The following is a 20,273-nucleotide window of genomic DNA, read 5'->3' as shown; positions in this document are numbered from 1 at the left end:
ATGTTACTTGGCAAAGAACCAGAACTAATAATTGTTTACTTGGCAGAATACATCATTTATTTTAATAGCTTGTTTTGCTTCTAAAAGATACTCTATGAAATAGCCTGAGGTATGAATAATGTCTGTGGGATAGTGAGTGCAATTTAAATTAAAACAAATTTGAAAAAGAAAACGCCAAAAATGACCACATAGCCACATCCTCATTACAGAGGGAACACAGGGGTATTGTTTATTCATAAAGACTTCATTATCTTTTACAGCAATGTTGACATCATTGCAATCTATCACCACAAATACGAACCGTTGACTTTGAGACGAGGGAACAGGAAGTGGTCAAATGCTAAAAGTCTAATCAAATGTTTTTTGACGTAGAGTAAAAGTACCCAGATCTCATGTATCGTAAAACATCTTTGAGACACTTTTTGTAAAACAACAATTCGATATTCCAGCTTCTGAATGTTTATCTCCCTTTGTCGGGGCGACTGTGGCTGCGAGGGATTGCGGTCGTCTTTCAACCAGAAGGTTGTGGGTTCGATCCCAGCCCGTACAGCCAACATGTTGTCGATGTATCCTTGGGTAAGATACTTAACCCTGAGTTGCTCCCGATGGCATGGCCAACGGTGTGTGAATGTTAGTTCCTAGAGTAAGGTACACTGCTCTGTATGAATGGGTGAATGTAGTAAGCGCTTTGAGGGGTCGTAAAGACTGGATAAAGTGCTATATAAGTACAGACCATTTACCTTTGGAGGATTCAGGTGACGAAATAATTGTTATGGGAAATGAAAATGTCTTTTAAAAAAGAATTGATGAAACCCCGTGGGATAATCTCGTTTTTAAGAGTGAAAAATGTCTGTCTTTGTGCTACCAAAATGTCCTATTTCCCTTTATAAAAAACAGGCAAACATACAAAGCTTAATGCAATATATTCATTAGACAGCACGGAATGAAAAACAGCAGTTTCCATTTATGAGTCCCACAGTGACAGACTTTCTTTTTCTTGTCTGTTTTGCATTTATTTCCGTGGCATGTTGCAGGTGTACTTGGTTTGAAATTGCTTTTTCATTACCATATGTTGTTCATGCTTGAGAGGATAGGCTGTCTAAATTCAGTCCAAACTTTCCTTTCAAAACACAGACAATTGTAACAAGAAAGGACAATATTTCAACAAAAAGAATACAAAAGGAAACCAACATAGAAAACAATTTGAGGTACAATGTGTTCTAGGCTATATTTTCGTTTTGTATTTCCATCAGAATAAATCTTATTTAAATTGATGTGGCTTTACTCATTTTAATGTAGATTTATTCCGAGTTAATTGTGCCATGTGCAGCTGTATACGCAGGAAACACTAAATAAATAGAATCACCACAGAGTACTGGCAGGTGCTCAATATGGATGATTGGGATTCAGGGATACCTTTTCTAAAGACTCAGTTGCGACATCCTGAGAAAGCCTTTTAAATACTTGCCAATAAAGTTGTTGTTTTCTACGGACACAAACTAACTGTGACCAGATTGGAGTCTACGTAAAAGGTTGGAAGCAAATATAGTTTATAAAAATGAAGTTTAACACAACACCAAGAATTAAATGTGTAGATCAGCCATATAAGAGATTAAAGCAGAAGAAAGGAAGATACAGAGTGAGCACTACGGACAGTATGTATAGCTGTAAAATACAACGTTTAAAAGCCATAAACTCATTTGTTTGTCTTTGTGTTTAAATTGACTTTCTCAATCATATGCATTGACTTCCTAACAGTTTGGTTAATGATGTTTTACTCAGTGCTGTGAGCAATTCAAACAGATGCATACTTCTTAATCATCTTTTAAGGAAATTTGTCAAATTCTGTCTCTCTTAAAATGCCGGAAACTCATTTGTTGCCGCTTTCTCTTGACTAAGGGGCTGTTCTGTACCTGAACACTCGCTATCTTCGTTCGCTGAAAGCAATCTATCATGGAGAATCTTCACCGGCTGCAATCCCTTTGAGAGACCGTTTATCTGTTTCCTATAGTCAATTGTAGTCATAATTATCCATGTGCAGAACTTTGCACTAGTATAACTTTATTTTTAAATCCATCCTTGGACTGCTGCCCACTCATGTATCCACCTATGTCACGTACAGTAAACAGCGCTGCCTCTGTTCCTGGAGCTCCATCACTCTCTGCATCCCCTCAGTCAGTCCGTACAGAATTTGGTGGGAAGGCTTTCTCCCACTCTGCCTCCTCGAACAGAAACACACTACAGCAGTACTGAAGCTCTCCACTTTGATTCCCCTCGGGGATTTAAACTACTTTAGGAAAATCTACAGAGAGCGTCTGTGGGGGTGTGCTCTTGTACAAAGTTTTAAACTATCACTCTTGCACTTGTGCTCTACTTAGTCTGTGTTTGCATGTCCTCTCGGTACCTCTGTGTTGTATTGCCGTGTCTTGACCAGGTCTTTATTGAGCATGATGTCATGAGATTACCTGTGCGGCACCTTGGTGACCCATTGGAGCAACTATGTAACACAGTACCCACTTTAAAATACAGATTTGGTTTTGCAGGAATAGAAAAGCGATGCACGTAAAAAAGCGAGGAGTTTGGTCAGCAGGAAGTGAGGTTTAACACCTGACCTAGAGAACACAACCAAATGATGTTCTTAGAATAAACCCCAGATCTAATCACAAGACCCCAACCAGGTGGCCTACAGCTGAACAAAACCTAATTTAGGATGCTCTACCTTTACAATATTCCACTTACCAAATGGAGGATTAGAACCAAATAAACTTGCAATCAACCCTCAGCAATGCCAACACAGTTAGATCCTGCATTTAACCCATCCTTATAAAGGAAGCAGTAGGTAGCCATTATATACACAGCAGCCAGTGTTGGGGTCTGGTACCTTGCTGAGAAGCACCTTAGTAGATGCTAGGAGGTGAAGTGGCACCTCTTAAACCAGTGGTTCTCAAACTTTTTTCAATAATGTACCCCCTTTGAAACAAATATTCAGCCAAGTACCCCCTGATCAGCGCAAAAACTATTTGTTAGGGGAAAAATGCCTATATAAAGAGGTACAGCACAGCGCTGCACCATCAGAGTCTGATTTATTAAAACAACAACCTTGTAACTGAGAAGCACTTAAATGCTACATTTCAAATGTTTACAATCCATCACTAAATTCATGGCAAACCAATTTTAACATCATGCAATAACACTAAGACGACATTAGTTGCTTTGAACTGATCTTTTTAATAAGTTGTACAATGTAGAGAGAAACATGTGGCTGTGCTTCACTGAGGATCTTTGTCATTCTGACAGGGAGGCCATTGCAGTTATTACACTTCGAGTTTTGAAATATGTTTAACTCTGTTAATATAAAACCCACACTGCTCAAACTTCGTTACTTTTCCTAAAATTAGTATATTTATTTATTTAGGGGCGTGGGGAATGAAGAGAGAAAAATATATGAGCATTTTATGAGCATGGGATTTTGACCCCTCATATAAACATATAATGCTGCGCTATACTTTGCGGCCACAAGCCGTTGCCAAGCAACGCTTATTGTTTAGGTCCTTTGATAAGCAGGCAGTTTTATAATTAGCTAGAACTAGCTAGATCTGATAGATTTGGACATAAACGCGAGTGAAGTCTAACCGGACGCAAGAGAGGGATCAGAGATCAGATCAGCTGCTGCTGACGAAGAACACGCAGCTCTGCATGATCACAGCTCCGCCGCTGTGACGGACCGTTGAGTGGAGCAAAAATACACTTAGAGTTAGACCTAACACACTTAGCTAGTTTATCTACTCTGGAACTAGCTAAACTAGTTATAAATATATTTATTATTTACTGTCGGGTCACTCACTACAGGTTCAGCGAGCTGCACAAGACTGACGGGCTGTGAGGAGAGGGAGAGGAAAAGAGAGCACCCCGTTTATTTTTCCCATTTTATTATCCAGAATTGCTGTAAACGTTTGAATAAAGTAGTTAATCTACTATTAGTAGTTTGTTTAAATGCATTAATTTTGTTTTTTCCCATTAACATAAAAAAAAATCTCACGTACCCCCTGCAGTACTCCAACGTACCCCCAGGGGTCCGCATACCCCCATTTGAGAACCACTGTCTTAAACAACTCCTAAACTACCAATCCAGACTCCGTACTTGATGGCAACCCTCCTTCCAAAGCCGGTACTGAGTTACTGCCGCCCAAAGATGTGAATAAACAGGTGATAACATAAGTGCTAAACCAAAATATAAAAGCCAAAGGTTCCTCTGAATAAAACGCAACTAGCTAACCGAGTCGTCCCGAGAAGCACAACACAACAAGGAAAACACCAACAAAAGAACCAAACAAAGTTGGGGCTCTGTCGGTTATTGCCTATATGCTAGCAGGCAAAGCTATAACAACTTGCAGTAACTAACAAAGCACAGAAAAACAAGTTGTAACTGAAACAACTTGACTGCTGATGCTGGCTAACCGTGGATTTTACATGATCTGTTCCCACCTGAACCTAATTGGGTTAGCACATTTCATAAATGCTTTGGAATCTGAGTTTCAAAAATATGTGCTTATGACATCCAAACAACTAAGCGTGAAAACTCATCACCCAAACATCAGTTGTGTGGATAGTTCCTCAGTACTGAGTCATTTCTCTCTTCAGGGAAATGAACAGATTTCAGAGGAAGGCAGGACCGCACCATGCACTGCCTGCAGCCAAACACCTCTCTACTTCCCTCTCTTTTCCCCCGCTCACAGAATCTGTCTGCATCTCTGTGGTTTTTCACAATGCTGCTGATATAGGGTTTTGCATTACGCAATAGAACTGCCCCTCCCTCCCTCTCTCCCTGCCTGCCTCTCTCTCTCCCTCCCTCCCTCCCTCACTCGTCCTGATATTAATGACACAGCTATCTGAGGCAGCGGCAGTCCCCCTGCGCTCTCCCTCCTGCAGGCAGTGCTCATACACACACTCACTCTTAAACCAATAGGATCCTGGGCATACATTCCCACACTTCTCCATCTGCAGCACACACACTACTTTTCACATTCAGACACTTTGAGGTCATTTCAGAGGCAGTTGCGGACACTTCACACACACTTAGAAATGAGGACGATTGTGCTGTGCGTTTATGCCAGTCTACTGCTTACAGCCACCTTGGTGCCGCGCACAAGCCGGGCGGCGGACTTCCCCGTCAACTCTCACCAGAGATGGGACTCTAGCGGACCTTTATCTTTGGGATCTGAATCTGGGACTCCCACCTCATGCCCCATTAAACTGAGACCAACGGGCCAATGTGGGAGCTCTGGAGCCGGGGCAGAGGAGGGGGAGGACTGCCCTTACCAGCTCACCCTGCCTCCCCTCACCATCCAGCTGCCCAAGCAGTTCAGGCTGCTGGAGAAGACGATGAAGGAGCTGCAGAGCTTGAAGGAGGTGGTCAACAAGCTGAAGGGTGGGTGCCAGGAGTGCCGCGGGGCACGGGGGAATGGAGCGAATGGACTTCAGCAAGCGGACCAGGGACAGACGCCGAGGGAAGACCTGACAGGACAGGACGTGCAAGGTGGCACCAGCCAGGAGGAGAGGGGAGATGGTACTATTTTGGGGAAAAATACTCTGAGCCCGAGCACTATGCAAGAGATGCAGGTAAGAGGCTCATTTTGGTCTCACAAAAAAGAGAACTTTCAACGCTTACAGTTCCTTTTACCAATGAGTGTACACTATTATGACAAAAAATATAAACCTAGTTTTCAGAAAATATTCTTGTGACTGAAAAGTTGAGTGAATTGTCATCGACATTTGCATATTATTGGATTTGGCATTGTTGAAACTGTGTCAAATCTGGACACGTTACAGTATGTATCATGTAAATATGATTTCAAGGTCTGTACTGACAATGCAATAGTGGTACTGCACCAGTTTCTGTATTACCATCAGAGAGATGTCAATTCCCTGTAAGCCACTTCATCAACTAGCTTGTGAAGATTTAAGTGACTCTGACCTAAACAAAGTGATAAAGATAAAACGCTTTGTAGAAACAAAGTCATCCCAATTTGCCCAGTCAAATGTATCCAGCTGGAAAGCAAACTGGGCAGATGTTGAAAGACCTCTAAAGTCCAACCTGGCACCACTCCACCAGGGAAACATTCCTGTGACTGTAAACAGGGTGTGGGACCAGAGTCAGACACCAGCCAAATGGCGGTGATTGTTTTGTAGGTTTATCCACTCTCGCAGCCATTTTGGCAGACGTCCAAACACCACGTAGACTCGCTTCTATTCAAAAATAGAATTCGGGCTGGTAAAACAATGAATGAGGCTGGTGACAGTAATCCACCTGCTTTGTATTATGTGCACAGAAATCATTTTCTCCCCCCACCCCTGCTCTGGCCCTTCCCAGGTGAAAATGAATAGGATGTCGGCCAGCTTGCGCAACGCCAGGAACCAGATCACGTCTATGCAGGGTCGCCTGGAGGGGCTCAACCTGCTCAACATGGACAACGTGAAGTCTGTGGTGGACCAGCGGGTGGAGAACATCACCGGAGTGATCAACAAGCTCAGCTCCACCTGCACTTCCCAGTGTGCAGTTCGGAACAGCCCACAGAGTAAGCCCACTTTTACTAAGATTAGTTTGGCAGCAGTCGTTTCTTTTTTTGCTGTATTTTTTCTTCACTGCCATTTGAAAGCCCTCTCCATCTTCCCAGCTATTTACTATACATGTATTCTCTTTTGACAGAAAACCTCTTGTGATTTGTATTGTGCTATATTATGGCGCGTTTCCACTACACGGCCTCGCTCGTTAGGACTGGCTCGCTCGTTAGGACTGGCTCACTTTATGGCGCGTCTCCATTACAGTTTAGGAACTGGGGTAGTATCTATAGCAGGGGTGCCCAACCAGTCGATCGCGATCGACCGGTCGATCGCGGGGAGATTCCCAGTTGATCGCGAGATGTGTCTAAAAAAAGAACAACAATATTCAGTTTTATCGTTAATGTCCTATAACAAAATCTTCCTGTGCCAGAATAATGCACTTGAACGCATCAAAGCTTTGTGATTGGCCGGCGTGACCCCATGTGTCGGGGCGTGACTGGTGGGCAGTGGGCACTATTTCGCTGACGTTGTCCGTGTCAACAGGAGTGACAGTCCGCACACACACAAGACTGCAATTATGACAGAAGCAAAAAAGCCCAAAATATATAATTTTCACTCCGAGTGGGAGGATGATTATTTTTGTATCTATTCCAATTCAAAGTCCATCTGTCTCATCTGCAATGCGAGCGTGGCTTTATCGAAGAAGGGGTAATTTAGGAGCGGCATTTCAAAAACAGTGCACAAACGCTACGAGACGGAATTCCCTCCTAATTCTGCCCTACGCTCCAAAAGGGGAGGGGCCTGAGAGCACAGCTAAATGCACAGCAGTCCATTTCCACCAGGCCCAACAACAAGAGCAAGGCTGCTACCAGAGCATCTTATCGTGCCGACGCGCTTTTGGGGGACAGTAAAAATAACAGGAGCATTTCAACAGGTTTTTGATATAATAAAAACTCAAGTTAGATACCGTTATTAATCAGCTGTAAGTTTTAGTTTGTTTGAACTTATTCATTATAATTATTGTACAAAATGGTATAAGAATGCAAACTTAAATTGATTATAGTCTATTATCAATTCAGGTTAAGAAACTAGTGTTGCTTGCATCCTATTTTATAGGCATTTCTTTTTATACTCTAATAAAATGCAACAAAAAAAGGGTTTGATTCTATTAATTTTGTCTTTTTTATTGCACTGTTGCAGCAGATTCCTGTGTAGCTTCAGATCTGAGTTGTCTTATTAGTAAGCCTAATTTATACTTTTGCAGCAACACTATTTTTATATAATGTCAAAGAAAGGGTTCAGAGTCTTTTCTTTTTTCCCTGTGTCATCTGTGGCAGCACTGTTCAATGTTTCTTGAAAACATTACCCACTGTAGTGACGTGTGAATAAACACCAACTCTGTATCAACAACACTGTTGTGTAACTTCAGTTAAATACTTGTATGTGTGTAGACTAGAAAGAGGTAAGATAAAGGATCTGCAGTATTTTATGAAGTATTCATCGTACAAAGGTCAGTTTTATACAAGTAGAAGTGTGTATTCACCTGGTAGTAGGCTGTCAGTAATGGCTACGCCTCTCTATTTGTACTGGTAGATCTCGGCAGACTGGCAACTTTAAAAGTAGCTCTCGGTTCAAAAAAGGTTGGGCACCCCTGATCTATAGTAACGCAGTGTAGGCGGAGCGATCGGCTTGTTGTTGTCCTTCACTACGCGATACTCACTCTTCATCTTTTTCAGTTTTTCCCTACACTGCAAGACAGTCCTCGAGTAACCGCTTCCGCACATCAGTGTAGAGACCTCCTGAAATACTTTCATATTGCGAGTTGTCCCGTCGAGCTCCCGCTGGATCTTGTCATCTGCAATAAAGTGTAGGAACGTCGTAACTTCCTCGGCGGACCACGGTGTGCTTTTCTTTGCCATTTTTGTTGATCTTCTGTTAACAAAAATGCCGTTTATAAAAATGCTGCAAGCTTCGCTATATATATATATATATATATATCTATATGCGACGCGTCGATTCTCTCTGACCAATCAGCAGTCGAGAGTGACGTCACAGCCTGGTTGTTCCTGGCGCTAGAACCCCGATTTTATGGGGCCAGAAAAACGGTGAATTAGGACCCGCTAGCCGATACTAGGCCAAGTGGAAACGCAACCAAAAGCGGGCCGCTGACGTCACAGCCCTCTTAACGGGGCTCCGCGCTGTAGTGGAAACGCGCCATTACATTCCGTTCCATCTTTGCTATTTCAAAAGATGCCTCTCCTCTTTTCATGCATTACATTTTTTAGTAATCTCTGCTTGAAAGAATTCACCACAGATGTAGATATGGTAATGATTCTCCCACACACGCATAGCAGTTTGAGGGTTGTTGTAAGGTGACTTCTCTGGCATTGGATCTATCCAATCAGGCCTGAGTGGGCATGGCGACTTGTTATCACAACAAACAACCCAACTCTGGGTGGTCACCTTCAGCCAGTGAGACCTTTCCTTCTGGGAAATGGGAAGTGAAATCTTCCAGGCTGACGATGACATTGACATCTGCTCAAAGTAGTTTGTTGTGAGCGACATGCTTTTGCTATTATCGGTATGAAGAGTGTTGCATAATGTTCAAAAATGTCCACTACTGTAGCAGAGCCTCAGCTGGCTAAGTGCAGCAATAACAAAAATTCTAAAATAGTTTTGGGCTGAAGTCATATTGAGTGAAGCAATATGACTACGAGGGTCAAAGTGAGTATTGAAATGACCTTTTATATAACTATTTCAAGTACCTTGACATTCCACTACCCTCCAAATGCACAAAAACTCAAAAAGGGAAAAAGATACTTGGCGCCTACATTACTGAATACTATAATGTGAAAAAAACGTATAATAAAAAACTGTTTCTAGGTTTCTGAAAAAAGGAAGTCCAGAGATTAGTACAGCCTCATTATGGAAACTTTGAGAAATGTATTAGTAGGGATTGCAAACTAGCCAAGCATAACAAACATTCCCCCTTTGCGTCTATGTAAAAGCTTATTTGGATGAAAGCGTCATTGAAATGCAGGCCTCTTTTCAGGCTGAATAATATCCCGATATTGCATGAGTGAATGTGACATTATATTGGGGGACTTTTATGTGGAAAACAGATGTGAGCTTATTTCTAAGTAGATTAGCTGGGACAGTGGTGTGAAGGGAGTCCCGGCTTTCTCTCTTCTTCTCTGTTTTCTTCCTCCCTAAATTTGCTCCGTTCTCCTTCAATCCTGTCCTCTCTCACCCATACATGTATTCCTGTCTATCTGCTATTCATCGCTCCATTTCCCCTTCATATCTCCTCTCTTGTTCACTTTTTCTTCTGCCACAACTTTCCCGACTCCATCCCACTTTAATCCGCTTTTCCCGGTTCCCTACCCCTCCTCTCTCTTCCTCTGGAGGTCATGCTCTTGAGTGTTCATTCCTGCATAAAACAACTAGCTCTCATTATCTCTTGACAACACCACAAGAAGTCATGTGGGCGGCTTTCCCAACATTAGTCACGGATGGCACGCAGGGTCAGTAACACTTGTCTTTGAACATCAATCTGTCATGTTAAACTCGAGATCCGGCAACTTATGCAACAGCAAGTTAGGAAATCATAACCATTGGTGTGTGAAGTGGATCCAAAAGAAGCAGGAAGAAAACATCTGTTATTACCAGGGAGATTAATCGAATACGTTTACAGTTTCACAACGAGAGTATAAACCGTTGCTGCAGGCGATATGTCTTCTTCAAAAAGACAAGATTAACAGTTTTTTTCTAATCTTCAAGATTTCACAACTGGACAAGTGTGAAGTCATCTTAAAACAAACCAACACAAGATGAATGACTATGCCCTACTTGATATGAACACGACGTAGAGAGAATGTTTTCCAGTTGTTTATCGTAGAGCTTAGTGAGGCATTCCTGTCTAAATGGTTCCCCTGCCTCCTGAATAAACTATATATACAGCTGCCAAATTGCACCTCCCCTTTTGCATGAATCAAATTTACATTCCGTTTTCATCCGAAGAGATACGAGCGAGTAGACTTAAAATGCCATCGTCTGCAGATTATATAAATGTAGGGAGACGTCATAAGAGACAGATGTGGATTTGTATCTAGTTAGGAGCTGGAGTGATGGATCTATATGGCGAGCAAATGTTGAAAAACCAGTCGCACATAAAAAGGGATTTATAATCTAAACTCACTGGTTCAGCTACACTATACAGTTCGTAACATTTACACTCTGTAGGCTTGAAAAAGTTTCTTTTGAACTTCCTTTTATCCCTATCAATGCCACTTTGTCACAAGCTCAAAGAGAGAGCAGCTAATGAGGGACAAGCAGCTAATAACCCTAACCCTAATAAAACACTGGCATACATTACCCAAACACTTAAGCCCAACGTGAATTGCCATTTCACCATCAAGCGACAGTACGTTTGCCAAGATGCTTTTATCGCTCACTGCTGCAAGTGTTTCTTTCACCCTGTTTGCCAATTCCCATCCCTGCTGCAAGCACTAATCTTCCCTTTCACCGCTGTAAGACGTATTAAGGCCTTGAGGTGAACGGGTAGCAATTCATGTTACTGTTCGGCTACATTTACTCAATTACGGACAGAGAATGGATGTCAAGAACTGCTTGTCTGCGATTGTGGTGACACACAGCTTCCGAAAAGGAAGGGTGTTGCTTTTTGATTTGTGTCAAAACAGACGGTTGTACTTTTTGTGGGGAAAGATTATACTATCACTTTGTAGACACATTTCCTTCCATTAGAGGTGCTAATCTAAGCTGACTACTGGTCGTCACAGAGCGCGCTTCCCTGATAACAGGGTTGTCTTCCTTTCATGCCAATCATTGATATGCATGCCAAAGAGGCGAGGTTCGTCAAGAATTGGGCTAAAAGGCGTCAATACTTTTTGGAAGTTTCTAAGAAATTAGTCAAAGGCCTCAGCCACAAAACTAACCGATCATTTGACTCAACAGCAAACATGTGGACACCAGCAGGTGGTTGATATTATAGTTATTTAGGTCAGGCACAGTGCCAGAAGTAGTCAAATGAGATGGCTCTTCTGCCTATGGATGCTGGCTGCAGACAGATGGTGACAAATAGAGATGTGAAGTGGAGAAACTACCCTCATTTAAAGTGAAGCAGACACTGGAGGAATTTATAGCACAACACTTTGAATGCCAAGTGCAGCGAGAGCCGTTAACGTGACAAGGATACATTTTTCAAACATCATGCACTGCTTTCAGATTGCGTGATCTACAATGCTGCGGCCATTTTGCACACAAAGTTCTCTGCATATGTTGACAGGGAAATGTAGAAGATGGCTACAGAGATAAAGCAACTAAAAGACATGAATGGTGCTTTTATTTTGCACACGCACTTACAAAATCTTAGGAAACACAAACCTTACATTGCTGCACATTGCTTTACTCAACAAAACATTTTTGGTCTAGATCTTTCCTTCCTGTGCTTGAAGAAACCTCTGTTATCAGTATGGCTCTGTTCCACCGTTGTTCTTTATAATCTACCATGCCATTTAGCAGATTTAACAGTAAGACAAATCTGTATCAGCAGAGGACTGCGTCACTCAGTCGGGGTCCACATGCTGCCTGCCCAATGTCAAGATGATTCAGGCCCCAGGTGCCAAACGTGCAGGGAGGGGGTACGCTTCTCTAATCCCGTTTTACACTTTCCCACGTTTTGACAAGTCTGTTCCTTTAAAATCCCAAATGCTAACTGACAGGGGCCTTTGGATCTCGGTTTTGGATGGGGTCAGTGGCCCGCAGTGCGACACAGGGGCCAGGAGCAAGAGTTAGAGAAATAAGTGGAAAGATATTTTAGAAAAATGTGGGAAGAAATCTCAGAAAGTAGCAGAGCTGTCTGAAATGTCCCGCGGTGCAACAAGGGAGAATGTCGTTGACTTTCATCCTCTGACAGTGGCCCCTGTCCTTTGCTTTCTTTTCTTTTATGTTTCAGTCTTCATGTGATTTCCAGAAAGGGACATCATGGTGAGGATGAGCAAGAGTGTTCTCAAGTGCTTACAGAAGATAGTTCTCAGTGTAATGCTTGATGACATGATGATTGATCTGCACTTGGCAATCGTTTAGTCAGAGGCTAGAGAACTGAAGTTGGAATGTGTTGGAATAGACTTCCCCCGGAAATTAATGCAGGATTGAGAACTTCCACAACGGTTCAAGCTGGATTTCCTACTAACTTATCACATGTTTTTTCCATTCTTGAAGGACAAATGCCAGAGCAAAGTCATTATGTAAAGGTCACCTATTATGCAAAATCCACTTTTTCATGTCTCTCCAACATCAACATGTGTCCCCTCTTCTTCATGTCTCTTCTACATCAACATGTGTCCCCTCTTCTTCATGTCTCTTCTACATCAACATGTGTCCCCTCTTCTTCATGTCTCTTCTACATCACATGTGTCCCCTCTTCTTCATGTCTCTTCTTCATCAACATGTGTCCCCTCTTTTTCATGTCTCTTCTACATCAACATGTGTCCCCCTCTTCTTCATGTCTCTTCTACATCAACATGTGTCCCCTCTTCTTCATGTCTCTTCTACATCAACATGTGTCCCCTCTTCTTCATGTCTCTTCTTCATCAACATGTGTCCCCTCTTCTTCATGTCTCTTCTACATCAACATGTGTCCCCTCTTCTTCATGTCGCTTCTTCATCAACATGTGTCCCCTCTTCTTCATGTCTCTTCTACATCAACATGTGTCCCTCTTCTTCATGTCTCTGTCTACATCAACATGTGTCCCCTCTTCTTCATGTCTCTTATACATCAACATGTTGTCCCTCTTTCTTCATGTCTCTTCTACATCAACATGTGTCCCCTCTTCTTCATGTCCTCTCGACATCAACATGTGTCCCCTCTTCTTCATGTCTCTTCTCCTGTTTTGCCCCCTCGTCGTGTCATGTCTCTTCTACATCAACAGTGTCCCCTCTTCTTCATGTCTCTTTACATCAACATGTGTCCCCTCTTCTTCATGTCTCTTCTACATCAACATGTGTCCCCTCTTCTTCATGTCTCTTTACATCAACAAGTGTCCCCTCTTCTTCATGTCTCTTCTACATCAACATGTGTCCCCTCTTCTTCATGTCTCTTCTACATCAACATGTGTCCCCTCTTCTTCATGTCTCTTCTACATCAACATGTGTCCCCTCTTCTTCATGTCTCTTTACATCAACATGTGTCCCCTCTGTGGAAAGAGACTCTGAAAGTTCCAGGAACAAAGATTCTCTCTCTTTTTGATCCATTTCTATAAAAACCTGTCTGAAATTGAGCTGATCAGATTTTGGCCACTTTATGACGTCATAACGATGTGTTGGCTTGAGTAACCATTAGCCAATCAGCAACCAAGGTAAGCCCCCCCACCCCCCCACCTTATCACCTGAATCTCCTCCTAGAGCACCTTGTGTTCTTGTTAACCAAATCTCTCTCAGAGGGGCGTGGGGAGGGGCTCCTTATTTTCATCTAAAGTAACAGACAGAGAATCAGCACTTTGGAAACAGGGCTGAAACAGAGGGGATTATGGGTAATGCTGCAATGATCTGTTTGGTATTACGAGGCCAAACACTTCAGAGACATGTTTGTATATATCTGAGACTTATAATATATTGATGAAAAACAGTCCATCCAGTAAGATCTCCTATAACCACCTCTCATCGTCCATCATCTCCCTCTTTGCCCCATCAGTGATCTTCGCCCCTCGGGACTGTTCAGACTACAATGTGCTGGAGGCGAGGAAGAACGGTGTGTACAGCGTGACCCTTGATCCCCGCAATGGCTCAATTGACGTCTTCTGTGACATGGAGTCCTATGGGGCGGATGGACCGTGATACAGCAACGGCTCGATGGGTCTGTCAGCTTCAACCGCACCTGGGCCGAGTATAAGAAAGGCTTCGGGAACCTCAGGTAATGGGCTTGGGTTTATTTCTTTCCCTCCTTTCAAAAGATATCTTAGGGTCGGGAATATTTGCTGGAAACTAAAATGACAATTGTGGCTTAGAGGCTTAAAAAGACAACCAGATATATCTAACTGGTATTGATAAAAGTATTGTCTCTGGTAGGTTTTCCAACTTAACGGGGCCATGTTATGCTTTTTGTGGTGTTCCCTTTCCTGTAGTGTATTATATATGTTTTTGTGCATGTAAATTGTCTGCAAAAACAAAAAAATTCCCACACACTCCCCCCCCCCCCCCCCCCCTGCCTAAAACACCTTCATTAAACTCCTTTGTTTACTACCGTAACAAAATGATATCACTGACACACTCGCGCTTCTAATGCATTGTTTGTGATATGCTAAGGGCCGGGACATTTCAGACAAACCTCTAAGCAGTTGACCAATCACAACAGAGCCGGCCAGCTAACCAATCAGAGCATACTGGGCTCTGGTTTCAGACAGGGGGTGAAAAGTATGAGAAGAATAAAGAGCTTTTTGAACATTAAAGCATGTAAACAACCACAGTAGAGGCACAACATACAAAGAGGAATACTAAATCAACAAGAAAAACCTATAACAAGAAAAAAGAGAAAGAAAACCTAAAAAGTACGATAAAATAAGAACAATTACAAACAGTTTGGTGAGAATCATCACGTAAATCCCCTCTTTGTAGCAACAAGCTGCCATCTACTAACCAACTGTACCAGTAACATAATATCATCTTCTCACTTAAATGTAATCCTACTATCTGCTCAGGTAACCTATTGGTGAACAACAATGTAACAATTCCCTTGACATGCAACATATAGATAAAAGCAAATGACTACAGTACAGTTGACCCCTTTTAACAAAATGCAATTAATAATTTAGGACTAGAAAAATGGTTAAAGATGGGAAATAGCTCCTGGGAAAATGGAAGGAGCCGTTCAACACAGACTATTTTCTGTTTTAACGCATCGCCCTTTCTATAACTAGATTCATATTTCAGGCCATGTTCTGCCCTCTGCTCCTGAAGGAAGGAGTTTTATATGACAACCATAGATGTAGTATAACCTCCCACTGAAAGAATAATGTCTCCTCTCAACCCTCTTTTACCGTCACACTCCTCTGCCCTTGCATCTCCTCCTCCCCTCTGTCGTTAACTTAAATCATTTTGAGTAGCTTTCTAATCAGATGTACACCGATATGCGCTTTTTAATAATCTCAATTTGTTTTACCTTGTCCTTTCCCCTCTTATCTGTACTTCCCCTCTTCTGTAGAGGTGAGTTCTGGCTGGGCAATGACCATATCCACTCGATGACAAAATCCAAAGACATGGTGCTCCGCATTGAGCTGGAGGACTTCGAGGGTGTCCGGGAGTACGCAAAGTACGAACAGTTCTATGTGGCCAATGAATTCCTCCGCTATCGACTGTCTATCAGTGGATACAGGTACAATTTTAGATTCTCTGCTTGCACGCTCGATCAAATATTCATAAAGAAGGACTACATCTTATATAAGTGTTGATGTTTTTGCAGTGGGACAGCTGGGAACGCCATCAATTTCAACAAGCACTTCAACCACGACCAGAAGTTCTTCTCGACGCCCGACCGCGACAACGACATGTACCCCTCCGGAAGCTGCGGCGCCTACTACAGTTCCGGTTGGTGGTTCGACGCCTGCATGTCCGCCAACCTCAACGGGAAGTACTATCACAAGAGGTACAAGGGAGTGAGGAACGGGATCTTCTGGGGAACGTGGCACAACATGTCCACGGAGTACTACCCCACCAACTACAGGCAGGCCTTCAAAACCGTCAAGATGCTGATGAGGCCCAAGAACTACGCTCCGTAAGGGGACAGGTAAATATGAATATGGAAAGACGGAGAATAGACGGAAAAACACCAACAATTAGTCATGCAAAACAAGGTGTTTTCGCGTGTTATAAGTAAAAATATCTGCCAATAGAACAAGTGAACATTTGCTTGGTTAGATTTCTTGAAATAAGACGGGGTATATTTAGATAAAGAAGATCTTGTGATAAGCTAGGAAAACTTATTTTGAACTATATCTTACCTGGATCAGGAAATGTTCTGTTGCCTGAAATGCTCAAAAGTGTTCAGTTTTCGGATGTTAGTTGGTGATTTTCCAATAAGTATTTTTTTTTAGATGAACCATCTTTTACAACAGCTTAAAAATGCATTGTCTAAAAACAAGACCCTATATCTCACTGCATTGTTACCTCTTCAGTTATTAGGTCTTACAGTATATCGAGTGTAAAGACATATTCTGACTAGAAATTAGACGAATATACTTGGCTAGATTTTGAGTTTGTACAGTGCAACTCGTGAGAAAAAGACAATTGTGAAAGTAAATGTAACATTTTGTAACCGTGCCATTACTTTTCTCCACTGCAGTGAGCGCGGCCGTCCAAAAATTCAAATCGGATTCAAATGATGATACTAAAGGACAATGGACTATGAACGATGATGGACTAATAAAAAACACACACACACAGTCTAAAGGCCAGCCTCCTACAGTGGCCATCATATTCTACGGTGGGTTAACATGAGAGATTTTTCACTTTTTTTCTGGCATTTCTCCACTTTCTGTCCCCCCTGCTATAAAAACCAGCTGAGACACGGCACAGCAAACAGTAGTAGTAAAAGCTAATGAGCTATCATTTTCTCCGCTCTAAATGGTTTCATAATTAACAGCATCTACTCGAGTGAGGTATATGAGAGCTGATGATACAGTTTTTAGTGGCTCGGAAATTCATTCTGAAAGACTTCATGCCGGGGTCAGAGTCAAAATGTTTAAAAAATAACTACAGGAAGTGATATACGACACGCTTTGGGTAGCAGCTTCTGTGTCGTTCACTTAATTACACTGGGACACTTTGCTAATGTATCATTATCATCCTATACAGTATAAAACATCCAAGGATAAATACGCACCCTGAAATACAATTCTATTGGATCGTTCCCAAGTACATTCTGCATTATTGATGCTCCATTACATTTTTCTTGACAGCAGCCCCGGAGCAGGACACTGCTGCAAAAATAACCTGTTCCTATTGTACTCCCCTTTAACTCTGGGTGCACTGAACTACTGCACATCTCTTGATGCCATGCACCAGTTTTCATGTGTAAAAAAAACTCCCGAGTCATCACTTGTACAATACTGCCGCCTAACGTTAGCACTCTGTAAAGCACCATTTAATCCATTCTATGCGCACTGTGAATGGGAAGGATGGGGAAAGAAACTTTAAGGACGTGTACAGTATTTATTTGATTTTGTGAGGTATGACAGCTTTTATATGATACATAGGTCATACAGGACAAGTCTAATGATTGTTGATATTCAAGCAATGATGAAGACTGTGCAGTATTGGGACCATTCATAGTACTTATGTGTGTATTTGGAGCTTCGTGTGTGTACGATATTGATCTTTTCTATCATTCATATTCAACCGTCATGCCAAAAGATTATGCACTTTTTTATATCAAAGAATGAATAAAGTTCTAACTTCATGGCTGTGTACATTTCAGTGTTTGAAATCCTGTTGAAGACATATGATTAGAAATCCCTTAAAAGTGCGCCTGTTATGCTGCATGCCCATAATGAACGGGTTAATGAGGTGTTGACTCATTAAAGTGACTCAATACAAGAGGGAGTACATATCAGTCATCACAGAATCACACTGTGGGCCTGTGACTTTAATGTCTGTTTACTGTATGTGACCATCAAGTTAATACAAAATGATTGTGCTCATCCACATGATGAATTCAATTCCAAGTATTTACTTTTCTTTAAACATTAAGGTAAATGTTGTATGGCCCACAAATCCATGTACAGTACCAAGATATATTTTAAAGATAATCTATCAGGGAAAAAAGGCAATGAAGTAAATGTGATCATTGCCAGAGGGGGACAAAGTACTCAGATCCTGTACTTAAGTAAAAGTTGAAATACTATGCTCTTAACAAGTAAACATCCTGAATTCAAAATGTTACCAAAGCAATAGTACAATATCAAAATGTAATTAAAGTAGAAGTACTCATTCTGCACGGTGGCCCATTACAGTGATATAAAGTACAAAAGTATTATCAGCTAAATGTACTTCAAGTATCAAAAGTAAAAGTATTCAGAATGGCTATTTCAAAGTCATTTTAATATTAAATAATATTGTTTTTATAACATGTACAAGCCTTTTAATGTTAAAGTTTGTCAATGTGGAGCCAATTTTAAAAGGCTATGTCAAATACATGATGGATAAGAATATATTGTGTTTTCATATTATTAATAGTAACTAGAGTGTTAAATAAATGTAGTGTAATAAAAAGCACATTATTTACCTGTGGTTTGTAGTGGAGAAGTATAAAGTAGCATTACATAGAAATACTCAAGTAAAGTAAAATGATAAATAATACTGAAGTACGGTACTTGACGCTATGTTTGTCTTTCATGTGAAAGTTCTAAAATGCTATTTAATTTATAATTTATTTAATATATCATTTATTTAAATCATCATGTATGAGTCTTACCTCCTCAAGGCACTGGAAGGCAGAGCTAGCAGTTACATCAGTAGTAGCAAAGGATGGATCCTCTGGGAGTGAAGCACCAGGTGTAAGGGCCACCTGGGGGGTATCCCTCGTCTTCCTCGTCCTCCTCCTCGTCCTCCTCCTCCTCCTCCTCCTCCTCCTCCGCTCCTCCTCCTCCTCCTCCTCCTCCTCCTCCTCCTCCTCCTCCTCCTCCTCCTCCTCCTCCTCCTCCTCCTCCTCCTCTTTCACTTTCACTTCTCCTCCACTGGGATTCATGCAACCCTGTTCCTCCTCAGATTGACTCACTAATGCAAAACATATAGATAGATACATCCATTAACCAATCTATTCATAAGTATTCATAGATTGAAGGCAGGGAGAAAGCATGGGGAATAAGAGCATTGCATTTATGAAACAGGATAAACACATCAACAATAGCAACATGCTATGCAGGATGGGTAACTTGGAATCTTCTTCATCTTAATTGATAAATACTCTGTAATTTCCCCAGAGTTGAGTTACCCCCCAACATGAATTGAGGGGTCAGAGGGTAATTTGGTATGAAAGGTGTTGCCAAAAAGCTGTCTATCAATACCACAAACCGGAAGTACTAGCAAGAGCTCTTTAAAACACACGTTCAATATTCATAGCTGATTTTAAGGGGAATAAATAATAACAATATGTATATTATATAATATAAGAAGTCTATGCAAGGTGGTATAGGGACAGTATCACCTGAATATGTGAGCAGTGCGCTTCAAAATCAAAAAAATATACAGTTTAGTTTATACTTTGTTGACTAAATGCTCAACGCCAATACATAAACGTCCCTTTCTATGGCGTCATCATTAAAAACACGTTCTTAAGTAAAAATGCTCCATGTTGATGTGTAACGTTACTGTTAATGCTAATTTACGTAGCTAAAACATAAGCTAAGCGTTAGCTAACAATACAAGTAGTTCATGTTTGTGTCGGTGTTTGTTTGCTAAACAAAGAAACAAATACTTTTACAAAAGTCTTACTTGTAAATGTCTTGAATCCTCCTTGAAAACTCCGTCCCCTGGTGCAATGAAAGTACAAAACCGTACGCATTTAACAGTTTAAATAACGTTAAAGCTAACAGCAAATGTTAGCAAAACTCAATCACAGTTTTCTCTCAGGTTAAATGCTGTGTTCTGGTTACTATAGCAACGACGTCATGCGCCACTAATCACGTCAGGTTACGTGCTTT

The 20,273-nt window shown here is 41.5% G+C and overlaps 2 protein-coding genes across 3 annotated transcripts in view; one reads left to right on the top strand and one right to left on the bottom strand.

Moving 5' to 3' along the window:
- Window positions 1-15,896, bottom strand: part of ccdc146 (coiled-coil domain containing 146) — a 63,670-nt gene extending 47,774 nt beyond the window's left edge. For both annotated transcript variants that reach the window (XM_034196629.1, XM_034196630.1), the window contains exon 1: window positions 15,737-15,896. In XM_034196629.1, coding sequence (XP_034052520.1) covers window positions 15,737-15,847 — 111 coding nt within the window. In that variant the 5' untranslated portion in view covers window positions 15,848-15,896. The remainder of the gene's footprint in view (window positions 1-15,736) is intronic.
- On the top strand, window positions 4,911-15,949 carry LOC117533002 (fibroleukin-like). The gene is made up of 4 exons (XM_034196631.1): window positions 4,911-5,619; window positions 6,371-6,575; window positions 14,273-14,491; window positions 15,779-15,949. Exons 1-3 carry the CDS (start codon window positions 5,083-5,085, stop codon window positions 14,413-14,415), a joined length of 885 nt encoding a protein of 294 aa, XP_034052522.1. The 5' UTR covers window positions 4,911-5,082; the 3' UTR covers window positions 14,416-14,491; window positions 15,779-15,949.
- Window positions 15,950-20,273: the final 4,324 nt, after the last annotated feature.

This window comes from Gymnodraco acuticeps, unplaced genomic scaffold (genome assembly GCF_902827175.1).
Source record: "Gymnodraco acuticeps unplaced genomic scaffold, fGymAcu1.1, whole genome shotgun sequence".
Lineage (NCBI taxonomy): Eukaryota > Metazoa > Chordata > Actinopteri > Perciformes > Bathydraconidae > Gymnodraco > Gymnodraco acuticeps.
Note: the sequence above shows the minus strand (reverse complement) of the source record. Positions and strands in the feature narration are given on the sequence as shown.